General features: G+C 35.3%; 1 protein-coding gene across 1 annotated transcript in view; it reads right to left on the reverse strand.

Annotated features, from left to right (window-relative positions):
- STK3 (serine/threonine kinase 3) overlaps nucleotides 1-23,255 on the reverse strand; it is a 273,966-nt gene that overhangs the window by 213,073 nt on the left and 37,638 nt on the right. The window contains exons 2-3 of the mRNA XM_025870899.2: nucleotides 13,485-13,565; nucleotides 4,587-4,715 (exon numbers count right to left, since the gene is read on the reverse strand). Coding sequence (XP_025726684.1) covers nucleotides 4,587-4,715; nucleotides 13,485-13,565 — 210 coding nt within the window. The remainder of the gene's footprint in view (nucleotides 1-4,586; nucleotides 4,716-13,484; nucleotides 13,566-23,255) is intronic.

The following is a 23,255-nucleotide window of genomic DNA, read 5'->3' on the forward strand; positions in this document are numbered from 1 at the left end:
GTGATTTTCCAACTTTTTGGGGGATGGGGGGAAGGCCCTCACTCACAGTGTTTAAATGGAATTCTACCCAGAAACAGCAAACAAAAGAGGTAGGAGAGGGACGACACTGGTAGAAGCCTCGGAGCAGACCAGCGAAAAATGTGCTAATCCCCACACAGAGATCACCTCTCCTCTTTGCCCCCCAAATCTAAGTCATCCATAGTCACTCAGTTTGGGTATGACCTCCCTGGGGTAGCTTTCCCTGGGAATCTCCAATGGTGAGATGTTAGATATGCCTTCCAACCTACAGAGTTCCCCATACTTACCTCATCACAGCTCTTACCACACTGTATTAAAACAGCACATCCAGTCATCGGCCTCTACTATCTGACTGAAAGTCCCTCTAAAGTCTAAGACTCATTCATTGTTTTATCTCCTGTGAGCAACACATAAAGGCTACCCTCAGCAGTAGGTACTCAACATATATCAGTTGAGTGAATAAGTGAGTAAGTGTGTGCCTTGATGCATGTGGTAACAACACATTTCTCTTGGCTTATATATGAGAAGTTCCTTGAGGAGTGTAAGAACCAGGAATGTAGGGGCTGTGTGAACTGTGGCTCCCTTGGATCCACGTTACCCAGCACACATATTCCCAAGTATTACTGCCCAGTTCCTGCCTCCACCCCAAGCTTCAGTTTGAACTGCTGGAATCTTTTTTGTAGACCTTGCTTTCTTCAGCACTGGCCCTGGAGTCAGCAAATGTGGGTTCTTACAGCATCCCAGTCCCTAACTAGCTGTGTGATCCTGGACAATTCACATTAAATCTCTAGGTCTCATTTTCTGTACCTGTAAAATAGTTCTAAAATATGCTTTAGTACCAGGAGCCTTTTCCTCAAATAAAATTTTAGAATGAGTCCCAATATAGGAAAAAAGATAAAAGCAATGACTAAAATTTTTCATTCTGCTCAATTCTTCACTGTTTGAGGAAAATACCCCGACCTCCTTAGAGCAGAGTACATTTGCAAAACTCTAAACTAATAGAGATCTAGTGTAGCATTAACATTTTATGATTTATATATTCAACAAATATTTATTAAATGTCTATTCTGTGCCAAGCACTGGACTAGACACAAAAGATTCTGTAATAAACAATGCAGATGGGCTTCCTCAAATATTTATGCCAAAATGCAGTATTAAACACATGTTTAACATTTACTAAAATGAACAAAAAAAATTTAAACACCCTCTGGTCTCTCTTTTGGGAGTGTAGAAAGGAAGACAATTTGCCAAGTGCTCAACTAGTGGCACAGACTTCATTTCAATTTCAGAAATGCAAATCTCATTTTCTCTAACCAAATTCCACTGCTGTAAGTGGGAATTTTTCAATTTGTATTGTTTTCTTGCAAATCATTTTTATGTCAGTTTCCCAGTAACACATCTACATTACCACTAGTAATTAGTAGCTAAAATGTAATGCATGCTCCTGTCATTTCCTAGTTTATTTTTCACTTGCCTTATCTTTTAGCATTTTTAGGATCTTTTAACCTAGTAATTTTTCTCATCCTTCACTATTTCATATGAATAGTGAACCTGAAAGTGAAATCCAAAAGGCATGAGCCATTTTTTTTTACCAGTAATTGTTTCACCCATTTATTTATTTCATTCAACAAGTATTTGAACATCCCTACTATGTACAGAGCATTCTGCTATAAAGTGGTACAAAATTTCTAGAAACGTGTTCATTTTCTTCCCCTTTTATTCTTTCCTTTTCTTTCCCCTTAGTAGTTTAAAGTATATAACAAGAACAAGGACCAGATTTCCCTATGGTTCCCTCAACCTATAATGCGCTTCCATATTCTTTATACATACCATATCCATTCACATTCACTCAATAAAAAAAAGTACAGTGCTAGACATTGCACAGACATTCTTGTCTATGTCTAAGCAATATGATTCCTTTTCTCAGGGAATGAAGGAAAGGAAATATGATTCCTTTTCTCAGGGAATGAAGGGAAGGAAATATGATTCCTTTTCTCAGGGAATGAAGGGAAGGATAAAGATAGTGAAGACATTTCAGGAGAATCTATAAGACGGTGTCATCATAAGTACCAGAAAAAGAAACAAAGACGACTCTCAGTTTTGTTGTGCAAAGACTAAGTAGGTGATGATGCCACGAACACAACAGGAATTTGAGAGGCTTCTCTGCAACAGTTAAAAATCTTATCTAAGAATGTTAATCTGGATCTTGTCCAGTTGAGTCACCCAGACAAGAATCAGTAATACTTGTATTTGAATAACCACTATGTGGCAAGGTCCAAGGGCACTTAGTAAGACATAATCCCAAATTCACAGAATTTAAGAGTCAGGTGACAGAGAATGCAAGTAAACATGTGCTTAAAGAGAAACACAGGTAAAAGAGAAGATTGGAAGCATAAGCATAATTATGAAGAGTCTTATACGCCATCCTTAGGAGACTGGATCTATCCAGGCAATGGGACACTTATGGTTTTAAACTGAGAAGGGCTTGATTAGGTTTGCATTCTAGCTTCCAGGTAGAAAATGAGTTGGAGGAGTCAAAAATGAAAGCAAAGTGAACAAATAGGAAGATGAGAAAGAAATATGAGCAAGAGCTGATAGGTCCTAAGATGCACCAAGGTTAGAGGAAGATATGTATAATAGGTAATAACTGAGACCCTGCCTTTCCTAGAGCACACTCAATTAAAATCTCTAAAGGACAACACTAGTCCCTAAGGTATATTTAACCATAATAATAAAGTAATAACAGCAACACACAATACCAAAAGTATTAAGTACCTGATGGGCCCAACACTACTCTAGGCTCAATTTTTCCTTTTCTACACCAAATTGTGGGAACCACATTCTTATCAAATTACCATATTAATAGCAAGATCTGGGAAAACTTTGGAATTACATATTTTGGTCTGGGAGCTGAGGAATGTATTATTTTTTTCTATAACCACTTGAATTTCCAGTTATACGGCCTTTATGAAAAATATATAATATAATACAAATATATAGCATATAATAAAGAAAAGCAAAACTGAACAGTCTCAAGAAACAAAGTTCCTCTAGGATTATTCAGTCACCTCATTAGCCAAAGGACTTACAATATAAGGATGTTACATACTTTTGGGAGGGAAAGTTTTTCACAGCTCTCGTATTAACAGGGCCCTGATTAGCTTAGGGGTGACAGTGTGTTCAGATGCCATTAAATCATCAGCTGAAAGACACCATGTGACTCAATCAATTTTGATGAATAAAACGTAAGCTGAGAGTTTCTGGAAAAGCCCTTTCCTGCTTTTTTTTTTTTTTAAAGATTTTTTTATTCATTTGACAGAGAGACACACAGCGAGAGAGGGAACACAAGCAGGAGGAGTGGGAGAGGGAGAAACAGGCTTCCCGCGGAGCAGAGAGCCTGATGCAGGGCTCGCTCAATCGATCCCCGGACCCCGGGATCATGACCTGAGCCAAAGGCTTAACGACTGAGCCACCCAGGCGCCCCCCTTTCCTGCTTTTTCCCTTTTCCTCCTGCCTGGAACATAAACATAAGGCTGGAGCAAGAGCAGCCCTCTTACAACCATGAGCCAATAAGCATGGGGACAAAGAGCACATATTAAGTTCAGCACAGTGTAAGAAAAGAAGCCTGAGACAGTTGTCACTTTGTTGCTGCCACTATAGACCTTCTGTAAAGGGAGAGTAATAAAATCTCTTCTCAATTAAGTAACTATAGGCTAAACATAGTCCTAATTTATAAACTCTGCATCCCTGACTGGGCTGTTTAATAGGGCATATAAGACCCTTCATGACCAGCTCGACTTACCTATCCCAAATCATTTCACACCAATCTCTCTGTCTCACACCTTCCACTCCAGTAATTCTAAATCTTGTCAAAACAGCACATACCAGGGAGCTGTTTTTCACCTCTCTTCTTGTAATTCTCTTTACTGTCTCTCATCCCTCCATTTCTTCACCCAGTTTTAATTAACTCTTCCTCAGCGTGCCAGACTTCATAACTCCTGCCTGGGGGAGGTGCCCTTCCTCCTAGCTCTCACATCACCCCCTGCAACATGCTGACTATGTGTATCACAGCTATTTCTTTAAGGATCTGTCTTCCCAAAGAGGTTACCAGCTCCTCAAGAAGAAAAACAGTATCTTTGTTCTCTTGGTATTTCTAGATCCTGGTACAGTATCTGGCCCACTGGGAATGCTCGGTAAGTTTTGAATGAATTAGAGTTACATAAAACATGTCTGTTTTTAATCAGTAAAAACAATTATATAAAAAGACTGTTAAATTACCTCCCTTAACATCAAAAATAATTTTCACCCATAAATTTGCCCCCCAAATGGGAAAACAGCTTGAGTGCTTTCTATGACCACATGTTGCTTTATAACATCATTTCTGCTTTAGAACTGTTAAGTCCTAAAGACAACCTTACAAAACTATCCTCATCTTCCCTGAAGGATTAGTCTCACTTCAGATTCAAAGTCAGAAAACTAACCAGATGACCAAAACATATATTTTCTTATGCATTATCAGCAAAATTCATCAAAATGAAGGTAAATAAAGAAATAAAATCTCTTCATACCTGTCACACTGTTGCATTATGGAAATTTCTTTGATTATTTCCTGAAGATCCGACTCAACAGGTACTTGTTTAATTGCCACAACTTGACCAGATTCCTTATGTATTGCTTTAAATACACTTCCATAAGATCTAAAAGAAACCAAGACATTTATTTTTTTCCTTTCAAACATCATAAGTATTAGAAAAAATCTACAAGTTTTTGCATGTAGTCTTTTCCAATTTAAAACACTACTTAATGGTGATAAATCAAAGTAAACAAGTAAGAAAAGTGAATTATACCTTAGCTTTAATGTTTCAATTATATACTTAAAATCTACTAAAATCATCAAGTTAATATGTAAAGATTTGCTTTTTTCTTATGAATGAAAGAAAGAGACTTACGGTTTGTCAACTCAAACAAATGCAGCATTAAGAAGATATAAATGGAAATTAAAAGAATGAAATGTAAAATAAAAACAGCCAAAGTCTCAAGTTACCACAAAAGGCTTAGCTCACCTTAAGCAAAATCATGCCCAGAATATCAAAGTCCCATGCCTGTTCAGACTGTATAAAAACACGTGAAACCCTCAGCTGCGGACCACAGCAGACCAAAGTTAGAGACACAGGGAATCTGGTTTCCCCTAAGTCACACATCCAAGGTCTCCTCAAACGCTCTTTCTCCTCCTCAGGAGCAAGATCACACACTGACAGGTAATAAGAGGATCTAATTTCCACTTGCCTAAAAAGCATCTCTGCTACAACCCTTGAAATTTTGCCAAGTAAATATTTCTGTGCTTTAAAAAGCAGAAACAATGAGAGAGAGAAGCCCTGTATACTTTGGTATGAATTAGAAGACAAAGTAAACCCTGCTAGCACTTACTGTTCTGATTGTCAGCCAGGTACTAGGGTTGGTGTTTTACGAGCATTATCAAATTCAACCCTCTCAATTGTGAGGTAAAATACTACTATCACCATTTTCTGAGATGAGGAAACAGACTCCAATAGTTAACCAACAAGGACAGAATTTAAACATACAAGTTTTCCAAAGATCATATTCTTCTCACTACATCATTTCTATAGAAGAGAAAGAAGAACAAGCCATTGGAAGATATAGAATGTTTCCTAATATTAGAAAGCTATGCAAAATCACTTTCAAATGTATAATCTCTTACAATACGTGAAAAATAAGTGATAAAACAGCTACCTTAACAAAATGAATTTTATCCTATTCTGTTTCTTTAAACTTTCCGAAGTAATTTAGTTTGATACTCAGAGACATTGTGTGTGTGTAGTCCTAATTTATACACATGAACACACACAAACACACACACACACATCCCCTTAAAAGTCATGTATGTATGTATACATATACATGTATATAAACCTATGTGTGTATATATATTTCCTCAAAAGTCAATAAAGAATTCAGTGCTGGATTATCTATCATGAATTAAGCAACACCATCACCCCCTTCTGAAGTCCCATCACAGCAAAAGAGAAGCTGGGAACCACAAAATGTGGTTCCCAAAATTCCTTTCCCTGAATGGATCCCAGTTAAGAGTCTGACAATAAGAAGTATATGCATGAAATCTGAATGGCAAAAAGTTAAGGAGAAACCATCATTCTCCAGATGTAGTTGTAGCAAATGAATTGGCAGGTATGAGAGACGCAACAGCCTCCTGCAGAGCTTTTGATAACCACCACACTGCTGCTACAGAATGAGATCATTGGCGGGAGCTTCTCAAAGACTCTTAAGGATTCCAGGAGATCCCCAGTGAGCTTTTAAGAAACACCCACTGCAGTGTTTCAGGCTGAGATATTCAGTGTTGGCTTCTCTAACCTTCAGCAGCAGATTTGATGACCTTTGCATCTGTGGCCCTTCCATAAATCATTTGAGCTCCTAATTTTATAATAAACTCACTATACCCAGAATACATAGAGTACTCAGCGGGGAGCGGGGAGCCTGCTTCTCCCTCTCCCACTTCCCTTGCTTCCACTCGTCCTTGCTCGCTCTGTCAAATAAATAAATGAAATCTTAAAAAAAAAAAGGGGGACGAAGAATGCTATGGTGAAAATAAGAGTACAAATACTATGGAACAGGCTGGCTGCCCTGTCCTACACTGGACAAGTTATATAACAAATGTAACAAGCTCAGAGCTTAAACTTCCAGCTCAAGACTGAGGACCAGAAAAATTCTGAATGCCCCAAAAGAATTTCTTAATTCTTGTAGGCACAGGGCTGAGACTTCCAAAAACAAACTCAAGGTCTAATCTAAGCTGGATTACATTGCAAACTAAATTCACAGCTCTATTCTGTTAAAGTTAGGCTTTTAACTATAAAGAGAGGTAACCAGAGAATTGGTAATGGGACATTTAAGTAGATATTTATTAATCTGAGTACCTTGAACCCCCCAAGTCCTAAAGGCACCCCTTGCCAACAAAAGCAACCCTATTCCTCAGTCCAAGAAGATGAGCCTCACAATGCCTAAAGACTCCATAATGACCTCACCTGAGGCAGTCACTTTTCAGGTTAATGTAAACTCTCCTCCACTACCTCACATTGCTTCCAGTCCTAAAACTACACTCAAATCTCCAGACACTGGGAGAATGAATAGAAAATCTGATGCAAGAGCACCTACTATTCATACCAAAAAAGTTAGGAGATTTTGTCAGTTTTTATCAGCAGAATTCTAAAGAATATAGGATTCCAAGATTTCCACTGAGAAAGCAATTCACTGATATGGATGCAAGACCAGAAATTCCAGACCAGTGTGTTATCTCAAACAGTTGGGAGTGCCCCAACAGTATGCTCAGCTAGTTAACTGAAACCTGGACTCTACAGTGACCTACATAGAAATGCCAGCCATCCTCAATATACATTAGGGAAAGGATCAAAGGTTCAAGTAGATCGAATACTGGAATGGATATATCATATGTGACTTGCTCACCTAACCCCTAACTATCTTCACTGAGAGGATCCAGAGGATACTCCCTTTCCTAGCATCATTGGAAGCTCTATAATGCAGGTCAGGGATGCCAACAGTGAAATGGACTCCCCAGTTTTAATGAATGATGGGAACCATAAAGAAGTGAAAAGAACTAGCAGCATCTTTCCACCAGAGATAAAGAGAGCATGGTAACCATTATGGGTAGCCAAGTAAGGCTGAATTTTCTTTTTTATACATCTAGGTCTGGATATTAAAGTTATTCTGGCTTCATAAAAATAACTGCAATTATGTGTCCTAAAAGACTTAGCTGGGTTTGTTTGTTTGTTTGTTTGTTTTTAGTAAAATGCATATAATGTAAAATTCGCCATTTTAAACACTTTAAAGTATACAATTCAGTGACATTTAGTGCATTCTCAATGTTGTATAACCATTACCTCTATCTAGTTCCAAATCATTTGGAATCTGCTTTCTGGTCTCTATGGATCTATTCTGGATTCTTCATATAAATGGAATCATATAATAATGTGACTTTTTGTGTCTGGCTTCTTTCACTAAACAGAATGTTCTCAAGGTTCATCCATTCAGTAGCATGTGTCAGTACTTCATTCATTTAATGGCTAAATAATATTCCATTGTCCAGATATATCACACTTTATCCATTCACCAGTCAATAGACATTTCCACATCTGACTCTTGTGAATACTGGTGCTATGAGCTGGTATCTTTTTTAAGATTTATTTATTTGAGAGTGTGTGCACACACACAAGTGGCAGGGGCAGGGGGGCAGAGGGAGAGGGAGAAAGAGAATCTCCAGCAGACTTCCCACTAAGCAGAGCCCAACACAGCGCTCAATCTCATGACCCTGAAATCATGACCCGAGTCGAAATCAAGATTTAAGGATGCTTAACCAACTGAGCCACCCAGGTGCCCCAAGCTGCTATCTTTTTAATTCATAGGTAGATACCTAACTGTCCTTCCATCTTTTCCATGGTAATTAATCCATTTAAGTTTTAACTTCTTCGGGGGTCAACTTACCCTATTTAAATTTTATTATGAAAGCATCAACTTTTCAATCACTAAATGAGTTGTCATTAGAGCAGCATATAGTGGTCTCTTAATTCTTCAAATTGTTTCCCTATCATTGGTTGTATCTTCTTTCTTATTCCAAATCTTCTATTTTTGCTCTTTTTTCTTTGGTCAAAGTCAGAAGAGGTTTAACTATTTTATTGATCTGCTCAAAGTATTTATCATGTTTAAATTTTATTTTCCATTTCATTAATTTTAAATTTTTCTTTTATGAATTCTCTCTTCCTAATTTTTTGGTATATTCTATTATTTTTCTAAGTTCACTTATAAGCACAAAGTTCTTTTCTTTTGGTCTTTCTTTTTTAGTAATGAAGTTATTTAAGACTAAATATTTTCCCCTAATTACAGCTTCTCTGGATTCCACAGATATTGGCATTTGTTTCTTTTCCATTTTCTAAATGATTCATAATTTCCTCCTCAATCTTTAGGTTACCTCAGATTATGTGTCTTAATTTCCATTAAGTATGGATTTTATTATGCTGTAATTCTTTCTCATTTTAGACTATAATCAAAAATGAGACATACAAAATCTTTTCTTTGGAATTCGTAAATCAATGCTCCATTAACATACCAAAAAAAAGCAATGCCAAAATATATATAGTTATATATATGTAGATATATATAATCAAGTTTATTGATTATAACATTTACACCATCTTTGTCCTTTTTTTCTGCTACTCTTAATCAGTTCTGAAAGCAATATATGAGAATCTCCCATTTGAATAAACTTTTATTAGATTCCCCTGACATTTCTAATAGCTTTCCTTCACAAATTTAATCGTCCTGGTGACTGACACATATACATTTCATATAAATTGTCTTTTAAGTCATTATCTCATGTCCCTTTTTATTCTTTATTTGGATATTAACCTTCATTATTCACTTGATCTTTTAACTTTAACTAATTTACTGGATATAAATATTGCCACTCCTATTTTTTTTATTTTTATTTGTATGATTATCTTTCTTATCTGGTATCTCCAATAGGAAATAACCCTACATTTCTACCCTTTGTATTACACAGGCCTTTTATAAATAGCATATTGCTAAATTTTACATTTTAATTGACCCTACTAATTTGTCTTTTTTTTTTAAGATTTATCCACTTACTTGAGAGAGAGCACGCGCGAGAGAGTGTAGGGGAGGGGCAAAGGGAGAGGGAAAGAGAAACTCCAAGCAGACTCCATGCTAAGCACAGAGCCCTACATGGGGCCTGGTCTCATGACCCCAAGATCCCGATCCAAGCCAAAACCAAGAGTCAGATGCCCAACTGACTGCTCCACCCAGGCGTCCCTTAATGGGAGAATTGACATCTAGTGAAAAATATATTTCATTTTACTCTTTCCAACTTACATTTAGCTTATTACTTCACATTTATGTTTCTCTTTTTCCTTTTCCTTGTTCTTGTTGGTTTACACCGTTTTAATTCTGTTTTATGCCTTTTATTATTTTGAACGTTCTTCTATACTGACATTTTACTAAATGACTCTATGTGCTAAAAATGAAACATTATTTTAAATTCATATTCATAAATATTTTAAAATCATATCAACTATTCCTCTGTCTCACTGAGACACTCTACTTAAATCTATTATTCATTTTTCTCCAAGTAAAATGAGTCCCAATGTCCTGATGGCCTTATGTTCACTTGCCTAAAAAGTCAAAATCTTTCAAGCTTATTAATAAGAACACCATACAGAACAAACTAATAAACTTCTTGTGAGTCACAACACATTCCTACCTTTTATATATATATATATATGTGTGTGTGTGTGTGTGTGTATCTCCTACTTCTCTGAAAACACTATTACCAGATCTAACACAATCCAGTCTTTATAAATACATATTGACTGCTACAAAGTATATTAATTACTACTACTATTTTTTCTTCTTTCCACTTTCACTGAGATAATCTGACATATAACATTTATTAGTTTAAGTTGTACAACATAATGATTTATGTATATACTGTAAAATGATAACCATGAGTTTAGTTGACATCTACTAGCTCACAGTAAGAAAAAAATTTTTTTCTTATGATGAAAACTTTTAAGACCTACTCTCTTAGCCACATTAAAATATTTAGGATACTATTATTAACTAGTCACCATGCTATACATGTACATCCTTGGAACTTATTTATCTTATAACTAGAAGTTTGTACCTTTTGACTACTTTCACCCATTTCCCCCACTCCCCATTATCCATCCTCTGGCAACCACCAATTTGTTCTCTGTTTCTATGAGTTTGGCTTCTTAGATTCTACATATAAGTGAGAGCATATGGTATTTTACTCTGACTTATTTCATTTAGTATAATGCCCTTTTGTGACTGAATAATATTCCACTGTATATATAAATCTTCCCTGGCTTATAAAGCAGTTATGTCCTGATAAATCCATAGTAAGTTCAAAATATCACAAGAAGGAAATGCATTTAATACATTTAATCTACTGAACATGATAGCTTAGCCTAGCCCATCTTAAATATGCTCAGAACACTTTTAACGCCAGCCTATAGTTGAGCAAAATCATCTAACACAAAGCTCATTTTATAATAAAGTGTTGAATATCTCATGTAATTAGTTGAATACTGTGCTGAAAGTGAAAAACAGAATAGCTGTATAAGTATGAAATGGTTGTAAGTATATCAGTTGTTTACCTTCACTTACATGAATAAATAAGAGCTGTGGCTTACTTCTGCTGCCCACTGCCACAAGAAGAGTATCATACTGTAGATCATTAGCCCAGGAAAGATTAAAATTCAAAATTCAACATATGGTTTCTACTGAATGCATATGACTTTTACACCATCATGAAGTTGAAAACTCATAAATCAAACCATGTTAAGTTGGGGACCATCTGTATATACCACATTTTCTTTATCCATTCAATCATCAATGGGACACTTATATTGTTTCCATGTAAATAATGGTGCAGTGAACACAGATGGAAATATCTCTTCAAGACAGTGACTTTGTTTCCTTCATATATATATATACACACACACACACACATATATGCGCCCAGAAGTGAGATTACTTGATCATATGATAGTTCTATTTTTAATATTTTGAAGAACCTTCATACTATTTTCTATAGTGGCTGCACCAATGTTCATTCTCACCAACAGTGCACAGCAGTTCCCTGTTCTCCACATTCTCATCAATACTTGTTATTTCTTGTCTTTTTGATAATTACTATTGTTACTAACAAGTGTGAGGTGATATCTCATTGTGGTTATGATTTACATTTCCCTGATGATGAGTGATGTGTCATGTCCCTGTTCACCATCTGGATGCATTCTTTGGAAAAACATCAATTCAGAGCATCCACCCACTTTTTAATTGAAATGTCTGGGTTTTTGCTATTAAGATGTATGAGTTCTTGGGGCACCCGGGTGGCTCAGTCGTTAAACGTCTGCCTTCGGCTCAGGTCATGATCCCAGGGTCCTGGGATCGAGCCCCGCATTGGGCTCCCTGCTCTGTGGGAAGCCTGCTTCTCCCTCTCCCACTCCCCCTGCTTGTGTTCCCCCTCTCGCTGTCTCTCTCTGTCAAATAAATAAATATTTTTTTAAAAAAGTATGAGTTCTTTATATGTTTTAGATATTAACCCCTTATCAGATGTATCACTTGCAAATATTTTCTCCCATTACACAGGTTGCTTTTACATTTTATTGATGGTTCCTTCACTGTGCAGAAGCTTTTTAGTTTGACGTAGTCCCACTTGTTTGTTTTGTTTTTGCTTTTGTTGCCTCTGCTTTGGGTATCAAATCCAAAAAGTCATTTCAAGACCAATGTCAAAGAGCTTACTGCCTATATTTTCTTCCAGGAGTTTTAGGTTTCAGGTCTTACCTTCAAGTCGTTAATCCATTTTTAGTTGATTTTTGCGTACAATATAAGACAGAGGTCCAGTTTCATTCTTTTGCATGTGGCTATCCATTTTTCTCAACAGCATTTATCAAAGAAACTATCCTTTCCCCATTGTATATTCTTGGCACGTTTGTCCTAAATTAACTGGCTAGATATGCATGGGTTTATTGCTGGGCTCTCTATTACGTTTCATTAATCTAGATATCTGTTTCTATGCCAATACCATACTGTTTTGATTACTACAGTTTTATAATATAGTTTGAAATCAGCATAATACCTCCAGCTTGATTCTTCATTTCCTAATTGCTTTAGCTATTTGGGGCCTTCTGTGGTTCCAGACAAATTGTACAATTGTTTGTTCTACTCCTGCGAAAAATGCCATTGGTATTTTGTTAGGGATTACACTGACTCTGTAGATTGCTTTGGGTAACAGGGACATTTAACAATATGAATTCTCCCAATCCGTGAGCACAGAGTATCTTTCCATTTATTTGTGTCTTCAATTTCTTCATTAATGTCTTACAGTTTTCAGTAAACAGATCTTTCACCTCCTTGGTTAAATTTTTCCTAGGTTATTTCCTTCTTTTTGATGTAACTATAATTCATTTATTATTTTATTAATTCTAACAACTTTTTGATGGATTCTTTGAGATTTTTTATGTATAATATGATGTCATCAGCAAATAGAGACAGTTTCATCACTTCCTTTCTCATTCTGATATTTTTATTTCTTTTTATTTCCTAGTTGCTCCAGTTAGGACTTCCCATACTATGTTAAATAAAAGCAGTGAAAGTGTTCATCCAAGTCATACACCTGATCTTAGAAGAAAAGCTTTCAGTTTTTCACCATTGAATATGATGTGTGCCGTGGGCATGTCATATATGACCTTTATTATGTTGAGGTGTGTTCCCTCTATATTACTCCTATTCAACTGAAGAAAATATATGCTAGGGAAAGATTATATAGTATTTGATAATTTTTTGTCAAAGGCTACTTTCATATTTTTTGTACTTACCCTTCTCCAAGTTTCTCTAATACATCAAAAACTTCTTCAGGCTGCTTAGTCAAACTGTCTTCACTCAGCTTTTTTAGCTTACTGATGAGAAAAAAAATAGAAAGAAAATACTTTCCTTAAGACCTTTTATAAAATTTTTAATTTTATTTTTAAGAGGCAATATGTTCACATTGTTCAAAAATCAAACAATATAAAAAAAAAAAACAAGGTAAATAGTCTCCTTTCAACACCTCTTAATCTGCCCAGAAACACCTGAAATAACTAGTTTTATTAGCTTCTTATGAAATCTTTATACAAATATGAATATATATTTTTATTTCTCCCCCTACTTACCATACAAGATAGCATTTTATACACACTCTTTTCTATCCACACTATTAAATACTTTGCAGTTTTCACTTAACAACATGTAGACTATGTTGGAGATTTCTACAACACAAGTACATAGAAAGCATCCTCAGTCTTTCTTTCCTACATCTATATCCTATACTATTGCAAAGATGTAACATCTCTTACTCACCAATCAGTTATTTATGGATATCTAAGTTCCCTTTTGCTATTATAAACTACATGGTACTGGATAAATGTATACATAAATCAATTCACACATGTGCCAGTATATCTGCAGGATAAAATCCCAGAAGTGAAACTGTGAGGTCCAGAGACCAGACATACACACACACAAAAATACAGAAGCATTTATGCTGATAAACAAGTATATATACTATAGGCATAATCATGTGTCATAACAAATAATACAATATAGCTAATAAATCACTATAATAACTACATAGTAATCACCAAAGTTATTGATTACATTCTACATTTTATCTACTATAACTGTATGTTATATAAATATATATGTATATTGATAGATATTAGCAAACTGCCCTCCAGGGGGCTTATACCAATTTATTCTTCTACCATTAGTACATGAGAAAGCCTCTTTTTTACAGTTCCACCAACAAAGGACTTAACTGTATATTTGGATTTCACTATGTTAGCTAAAAACTTGTTACTCAGATTTCATCTGCATTTCTCTTTTTATGAGTGAAACAATTTCTTTTAACATTATTATGAAACTAGACCATCTATTCATTTCCCTTGCCCATTTTTTTACTGGTTTTTTTTGGGGGGGGTCTTTTTCTTATCTGTACATAAGGTAAATTAGCCTTTGTTTAAGCTACAAATATTTTCACTTGTATTTTGACATCATTTATAAGGTTTTAGTTTTATACTCTGACTGCCTGCTGTAACAAAATGTGTTTCCATTTTGTTTTACCTTCTTAAAAATCATCTACATGTATGGCATATGCAGATAAACTGGAATCAAGAGGTGAGAGGGATTATGCATGGTGTATTTGATAGACCAAAATTAATTCAGTACAAATGAAACATGTATGAAGAATCAAAATAATTCAGTATGAATAAAGAAAAAGTGACCAGAATGTAAAGATAAGCAGGGTCAGGTTTTAAAAAAGCTTTGTAAACCATGTTAAGGTGCTCTATTTAAAAATGATCATTTCCCATATAGAAAATCTGAACAGACCAATTGCTAGTAACAAAATTGAACTGGTAATCAAAACATTACCAAAATATTAAAAGTCTAAGATCAGATGGCTTCACAGGTGAATTCTATCATTTAAAGAATAGTTAATACCCATTCTCCTCAAACTATCACAAGAAATAGAAGAAGAAAAGCTTCCAAATACATTCCACAAGGTCAGCATGACCCTGATACCAAAACCAAAGACAAGTCAAAAAAAGGAAAACTATAGGCCAATTTCCCTGATGAACATAGATGTAAAAATCCCTAACAAAATATTAAACACATACAACGATACATTAAAAAGATCATTCACCATGATCAAGTAGGATTTATTCCAGGCATGCAAGGATGGTTCAATCTTCACAAATCAATCAACATGATACACCACATAAACAAAACAAAGGATAAAAATCATATGATCATCTCAATCGATGCAAAGAAAGCATGTGACAAAATTCACCACCCACTCAATATAAAAACTCTCAACAAAGTGGGCTTAGAAGGAAATACCTCAACACAATAAAGGCCTTATATGAAATACCCACAGTGAACATCATACTCAATAGTGAAAAACTGAGAGCTTTTCCTTGAAGATCAGAAACAAGACAAAGATATCCATTTTCACCACTTTTATTCAACATAGTACTGGAAATCCAAGCCACAGCAATCAGACAAGAAAAAGAAATAAGAGGCATCCATATCGGTAAAGAAAAAGTTAAATTGTCACTATCTGCAGGCAACATAACACTGTACATACAAAATTCTAAAGATTCCACAAAAAAACTACTAGAAGTAAGAATGAATTCAGTAAACTTGCAGGACACAAAACTAATACCTAGAAATCGGTAGCATTTCTATACACTGATAGCAAAGTAGCAGAAAGAAAAATTAAGAAAACAACACCATTTTTAATTGCACCAAAAAGAATAAAATGCCTAGGAATAAACATATCCAAAGAGGTGAAAGACCTATACTTCAGAAACTATAAAACATTAAGGAACAGAATTAAAGACACAAATAGAAAAGAATTCCATGCCCATGGATTGAAAAAACAAATATTGTTCAAATGCCCACTTTACTCAAAGCAATCTACAGATTCATTGCAGTCCCTATCAAAATACCAACAGCATTTTTCATAAAACTAGAACAAATAATCCCAAAATTTGTATGGAACCACAAAAGAAACTGAATAACCAAAACAATCTTGAGAAAGAAGAACAAAGCCAGAGATATCACAATTAGACATTTCAAAGCTGTAGTAATCAAAACAATAATGGTACTGGCACAGTACACAGACACACAGATCAACGGAACAGAATAGAGAGCCCAGATAAACTCACAATTGTATGGTCAATTAATCAATGACAAAGGAGGCAAGAAGATACAATGGGGAAAAGACAGTCTCTTCAAAAGTTTGTGCTGGGAAAACTGCATGGCTACATGTAAAAGAACGAAACTAGATCACCTTTTAATATCATACACAAAAATAAACTTGAAATGGATTAAAGATTTAAAGGTGAGACCTGAAACTATAAAAATCCTAGAAGAAAACATAGGCAGTAATTTCTCTGACATTAACCACAGCAACATTTTTCTAGATATGTCAATTTGACAAGACAAACAAAAGCAAAAATAAACTATTGGGACTACATCAAAATACAAATCTTTTGCACAGCAAAGGAAACAATCAACAAAACAAAAAAGAGAACCTACTAAATGGGAGAAGATATTTGCAAATGATGTATCCAATAAGGGGTTAATATACAAATTATATTAAGAACTTACACAACACCAAAAAAAATAAATAACAATCTGATTTAAAAATGGGCAGAGGATCTGAATAGCCATTTCTCCAAAGACATTCAGATGACCAACAGATACATGAAAAGATGCTCAACATCACTAATCATGAGAAATGTAAATCAAAACCACAATGAGTTATCACCCACACCTGCCAGAATGGCTAACATCAAACTTAAGAAATAACGAGTATTGGCAGGAATGTGGAAAGAGGAACCCTCATATACTGTTCCTGGGAATGTAAATTGGTACAACCACTGTGGAAACTTGTACGGAGGTTCCTCAAAAAATTAAAAACAGAAATACCATATGATCCAGTAATTCTACTACTCTTTACCCAAAGAAAATGAAAACACTAAATCAAAAAGACATCTGTACCCCTATGTGTATCACAGCATTATTTACAATAGTTGCTTAACTTAAGTGTCTTAACAGTTTTTGAATGGGTAATGAATACGTGCTACACACAAACACACACACACACATACACCCACACACACACATACACACACTGAAATATTACATAGCCATAAAAAAAGAGTTGAGATTTCAGACAACACTGGATGGACCTAGTGGTTACCATGCTAAGTGAAATAAGTCAGACTGAGAAAGGTAAATACCATATGATTTCACTCATACATGGAATCTTTAAAAAAATGAGTAAAAATCAAAATCAGACCTATAAATACAAGGAACAAACTGATGGTTGTCAGAGGGGACAGAGGTGGGGATTGGGCAAAACGGGTGGAGAGTGGGAAATACAAGCTTCCAGTTATGGAATGAGTAAAGCATGGGAATAAAAAGCACAGCATAAGGATTACAGCTGATGATCTAATAGCGATGGATAGGGACAAATGGTAGTTACACTTGTGGTAGCCATAGCATAATGTGTAAACTTGCTGAGTCACTATGTGAACCTATGTGTACTATGTTCACTATGTGAACTATGTGTACACCTGAACTGATATATCACTGTGTGTCAACAATATTCAAAAAAATAAAAAATCACTTCCCCTCTAATGCAGTGGAAATATATACAGTAAGCAAAAGTGAGAAGATAAACTATAGTTAAGAGCAGATTCAAAATATGGATGCATAGAATACAGTATTAGCAGTAAGAATGAACAGAAGTTATTCAAAATATTAAAGACACATTATCAATAGGAACTGGTTTTGATTAAATATCATTTGATTAAAGAGTGTCTAAGAAATAAGGGTCAAAGAGAAAACATATCTCAGGAAAATATATTTAAGAAATGTTGACATGAAGGACAAGAAGGTAGTAACCATGTTAAAAGCTACTGAAAATTCAAACAACTTAAAGATTTTAAGTGTCCAATACAGAATTTCCACTTCCAACTATAAGCGAGTAACAAGATCCAGAATTATCTATCTGTAGCAAACAACTAGAAAAATCAACAAAACACAGAAAACAACTATTTTCAAACATTAGGTAAGAGGCATTTCAGGACTGAGATTCCTAAGAAAAGGGAAAGAAATAAGCCCTGTCACCCATGCTTTAGATCTAGAGGATATGTCCAGATTATAACACAGGGAAAGGTAAACTCAAACACAGGCCAATAACTTTGTTGAGTTGAAGAAACAGCAATGGGAGTTTGGGAGGTAATGCAAATAAAATCTACATCACAGAAGACCTGTGAGAAGAGACCTAGCAATCTATGTAGGAACTCCCTTGACTCTTTAGCTGAATACCAATCTCTGCATCATTAAAAAACACTCTAAAAAACTGAAGAAAATCAATTTCTTAAGGAAAAAAATTACAAGGGAGCTGAAAAAGAACAACTCCCAGAGATCACATGCGGCTGAAAATCCTTCCCACTAAGAGAAGCTGAGAAAACTCACAATATAAATAAAGGTTGCCAACAGAGATCCCTCAATGATCTTGTTTTAGAAAGGCTACTACATCACCAAAACATAAATGCTACTTTAGATTCTCCAAACAGGAAATTAAAAACAAGTCTTAAAAACACTGAGCCAATCCACAAGGTAACTTAAACTGCATACCAGAACAAGTCTAACTCCTTAAACAACTAAGGAGCCCTCATGATTTGTGCCTTATAAAAGAGGTGCCAAAGAGATCCTTAGCCCCTTCCTCCATATGAGGACACAGCAAGGTGCCCACTATGAACAAGAAAGAAAGCTTTCACCTGACTATAACCATCCCACCACCTTCAACCTTAGACTTCCAAGCTTCCAGAACTGTGAGAAACAAATTTTTTATAAGGTACCCAGTCTGTGGTATTTTGTTATAGCAACCTAAATAGACTAAGACAAAAACCCAGTTTGTTTTTTGAAAAGATCAACAAAATTAACAAACTCTTAGCTAGACTTGAGAGAGAGAGAGGACCCAACTAAAATTAGAAATGAAAGAGGGGACACGGGTCACAGAAATAAAAACAATTATAGGAGAGTACTATGCATAGTTATAAACCAACAAATTAGATACACAGAAGAAACTGTTAAATTCTTAGAAACATATAACCTACCAAGACTGAATCCTGAAGAAATTAAAAATCTCAGCAGACCTGGAACTACTAAGGAGATTGAAGGAGTAATCAAAACTCTCTCAACAAAGAAAATCCCAAAACGAAAAGGCTTCACTGGAGAATTCTATCAAACATCTAAAGAAGAATTAGCACCAACACTCCTCAAACTCTTCCAAAACACTGTAGAGGAAGGAACACTTACAAACTTACTCTGTAAGGCCAGCATCACTATGATACCAAAACCACACAAAGATACAACATGAAAACTACAGACCAATATCCTTAATGAATACTGATGCAAAAATCCTCAACAAAATACTAGCAAACTAAATTCATAACACATTAAAAGAATTATACACCATTACCAAGTAGAATTTATACCTGGAATGTAGTAATAGTTCAACAAGTAAAAAGCAATAATTTAGGGGCACCTGAGTGGCTCAGTCAGTTAAGCATCTGACTCTTAATTTCTGCTCAGGTCATGATCTCAGGGTCGCTGAGATCGAGCCCCCTGTTGGGCTCTGTGCTGGAGGTGGAGCCTACTTGGGATTTCCTCTCTCCTTCTGCCCCTCACCCCCAGTTCACACCCTCTCTCTCTTAGAAAAAATTTAAGTATGAAAACCATATGATCATATCTCAATTGACACAGAAAAAGTATCTGGCAAAATTCAACACCCTTTCATGATAAAAACACTCAACAAATTAGAAAGAAACTACCTCAACATATCACCTTACACCCATCACCTTACACCCATTAGGATGGTGCCTATCAAAAGGTAGTAAATTTAACAAGAATTTATGTTTCTTTTACCACGATTTTATCTTTTTTAAGTAGGTGCCATTCCTAATGTGGGGCTTGAACTCACAATCCCAAGATAAAGAGTCACATGCTCCACAGACTGAGCCAGCCAGGCATCCCTCTTTTACCACAATTTTTAAAAAGAGGTCTTAGTGACTTAAAACAGAAAAAAAGAACACTTTCCCCATTTTTTCATTTATTTAAAACTGTTTAAACCAAAAATAAAAACTAACGGAGTTAAATAACATATGTACAATAAAACATAACAAAACAGCACAAAGGAAAGGAGATGAAAAATGGAAGTGTACTCTTACAAGGGCCTCACATGATGTGTGAAGTGATATAAAATTATCTGAACAAAGATTTTTGGTAAGTAAAAAGTCATATTCTAAACCTGAGAGGAATCACTAAAAACAAAAAGCAATGAGGTAACACTAATACACCAATAGTGGAGATAAAATGAAATAAAAATTACTCTATTGATCCAAAAAGGCAAGGGGGAGTTCAGAGAGGAACAAAGAACAGATTATGACAAATAGAAAAAAGTGGCAAGACTGTAGATTTAAACTAAAATACATAAGGACACTCCCCACTTTGGTTACGATAGTGTGAAGAGGCTGGCAAATGCTCCTCAAACAAAACACTGCACAACATCATCAAAATCAACCATTTTGGGACGCCTGGGTGGCTCAGTGGTTAAGCATCTGTCTTCGGCCCAGGTCATGATCCCAGGGTCCTGGGATTGAGCCCCACCTTGGGCTCCCTGTGCAGTGCCCCTGCTTGTGTTCTCTCTCTCTATTACAAATAAATAAAATCTTAAAAAAAAAAAAATTTTGTGCCTCAAAAAAATTGACACAAAAGCAGCCAATACATTGAAAAGCATTTATCCTTAAAACCCTCCCACGGCTTTGGATAATAACAGAAAGATTCTGTGGCCTTCCAGCCTAGGGCTGTTACCGTCACCCATTCCCCAAACCCATCAGTAGCAAGAACTGTATTTTTACCAGGGCAAAGTTGACTATGAAGAATAGCAGCTTTGCTGCCAGAAAAAAATGGGCTTACACTATGTGTTGCCATTATTGTGGCATCAAAATAAAGATTGCAATAAAGAAATTGGAGCAATAAAAAAAAAAAAGAAAAAAAGAAAAAAATGGGCTCAATTTGGGACAGGAATTGAAAACTGGCAATTTTGTCAACTAAAACTGATAAGCCTAATAATAAATAAATTATCAAACCCATAGCTTTGACAGCCAAGCTTGAGTAAGCAATAAACCAGCCAGAAATTTAACAGGGAGATTCTGAAAATGAGAGAGCCACAGAAAGGATGAGCTCTCCACATACCAGTTACTGACTGGAAAATTTGCATATGAACACAGGAGACCCACAAAACCCAATGAAAAGTAAAAGCCAAAAAAAACTTGAAAACTAGCTCCAGCTTTGAATGTGGTCTCCAACCCATACACACCTACATCAGCAGAGAGTAGAAATCATAAAGGTTCAACATATTTGAGCACAACCTCTGCCCAAATCATTGGCTGATCACTAAACGACACAGAAACAGGGGAAATCCCAAATAATCCTGGCTAAAAAATAAAAATAAAACAACTTAATGGAGGCATTAATAGCCAAATACTGCAAAAAGATAGATGTCACAGTTTAGTCCAGGAAAGTTAAAAAAAAAAAAAAAAAAGGCCTAGGAGGAAAAAGGGGAGAAACCAGAGTGTCTACAGCACATTACTTTAAATGCCTAGTTTTAAATAAAACAAATAAAAAAGATTATGAAACATACAAAGAAATAGTAAAGTATGACCCATATTCAGGAAAGCAGTCAATAAAATTAAAGCAATCAACAGAAAAGAAAACAGTCATGGAAAATGACTCACAGAAGACCTAGATATTGAATATATTAGACAAAGGCTTCAAAGTGGCTGTTTTAAATATGCTTAGAAAAGTGAAACTATGTTCAAGAAATTAAAGAAAAATACCATGAGGATGACAACACAGAATCTCAATAAAGAAACAGAAACTAATAAAAAGTAAGATTTAGACATGAAAAATATCTTTCATGAAAAATACACTAGGAGAACTCAACAGCATATTTGAGATAACAGAGGAAAGAATCAACAGACTTTCAGACAGCTAAGTAAAACTATCTTCCCCCAAAAAAGTGAAGTAACAGTCTCAGAGACTGGTGATACATACAACATAGCAATACACATGTATTGGGAGTCTCAGGAGAAAAGACAAAATAAGGGTCAGAAAAAATTATGTGAAAAAACAGTGGCTGAAAACTTCCCAAATTTGGGGGCACCTGCATGGCTCAGTCAGCTAAGCGTCTGCCTTTGGTCCTGGGATTGAGCCCCACATCAGTCTCCCTGCTCAGAGGGAAGGCTGCTTCTCCCTCGCCCACTGCCCTTACCCCTCATGTGCATGCATATCATAAATACATAAAATCTTTAAAAAAAAAAACAAAAAATCTTCCAAATTTGACAACATTAATTTATACATCCAAGAAGGAAAACAAATCCCAAGTAAGATAAACACAAAAAGATCCACATCTAGGCACACTGTAGTCAAACTGCTAAAAGACAAAAAGTCTTGAGAAAGCAGCAAGAGAGAATGATTTCATCATGAATAGTAGAACAAGAATATGATTAACAGCGGACTTCTCATCAGAAACCACGCCAGTCCAAAGATAGTGAAAGGAAACACTCAAAGGGCTAAAAGAATAGTATCTCTAAGAATTCTAAATACAATAAATTTATCATCTAAAAATGCAGAGGAAATAAGGACATTCCCAGATAAACAAAAACTGAAAAAAATCTATTGCTAGCAGAACTTCTTTATAAGAAATAATAAAAAGAACTTCTGAATTAAAGGAAATGGTAAATATTTACATAAACATAAAAGATATATTTATCTTTGAAAATGTAAGATTATTTGAATAATTACAGTATTGTATTATTGAAATTATAACATACTTAGATATGGTATATTTATATATAAAAAATATAAATAGACGTGTGATATTTTTATATACAAATACAGATATAAAAGAAAGGGAAAAGAAACGGACTTGTATTGAAGCAAATTTGCTACATTTTACTGGAATTAAG

This window comes from Callorhinus ursinus, unplaced genomic scaffold (assembly GCF_003265705.2).
Source record: "Callorhinus ursinus isolate GAN/ISIS: 27379988/994484 unplaced genomic scaffold, GSC_fseal_2.0 scaffold5, whole genome shotgun sequence".
Lineage (NCBI taxonomy): Eukaryota > Metazoa > Chordata > Mammalia > Carnivora > Otariidae > Callorhinus > Callorhinus ursinus.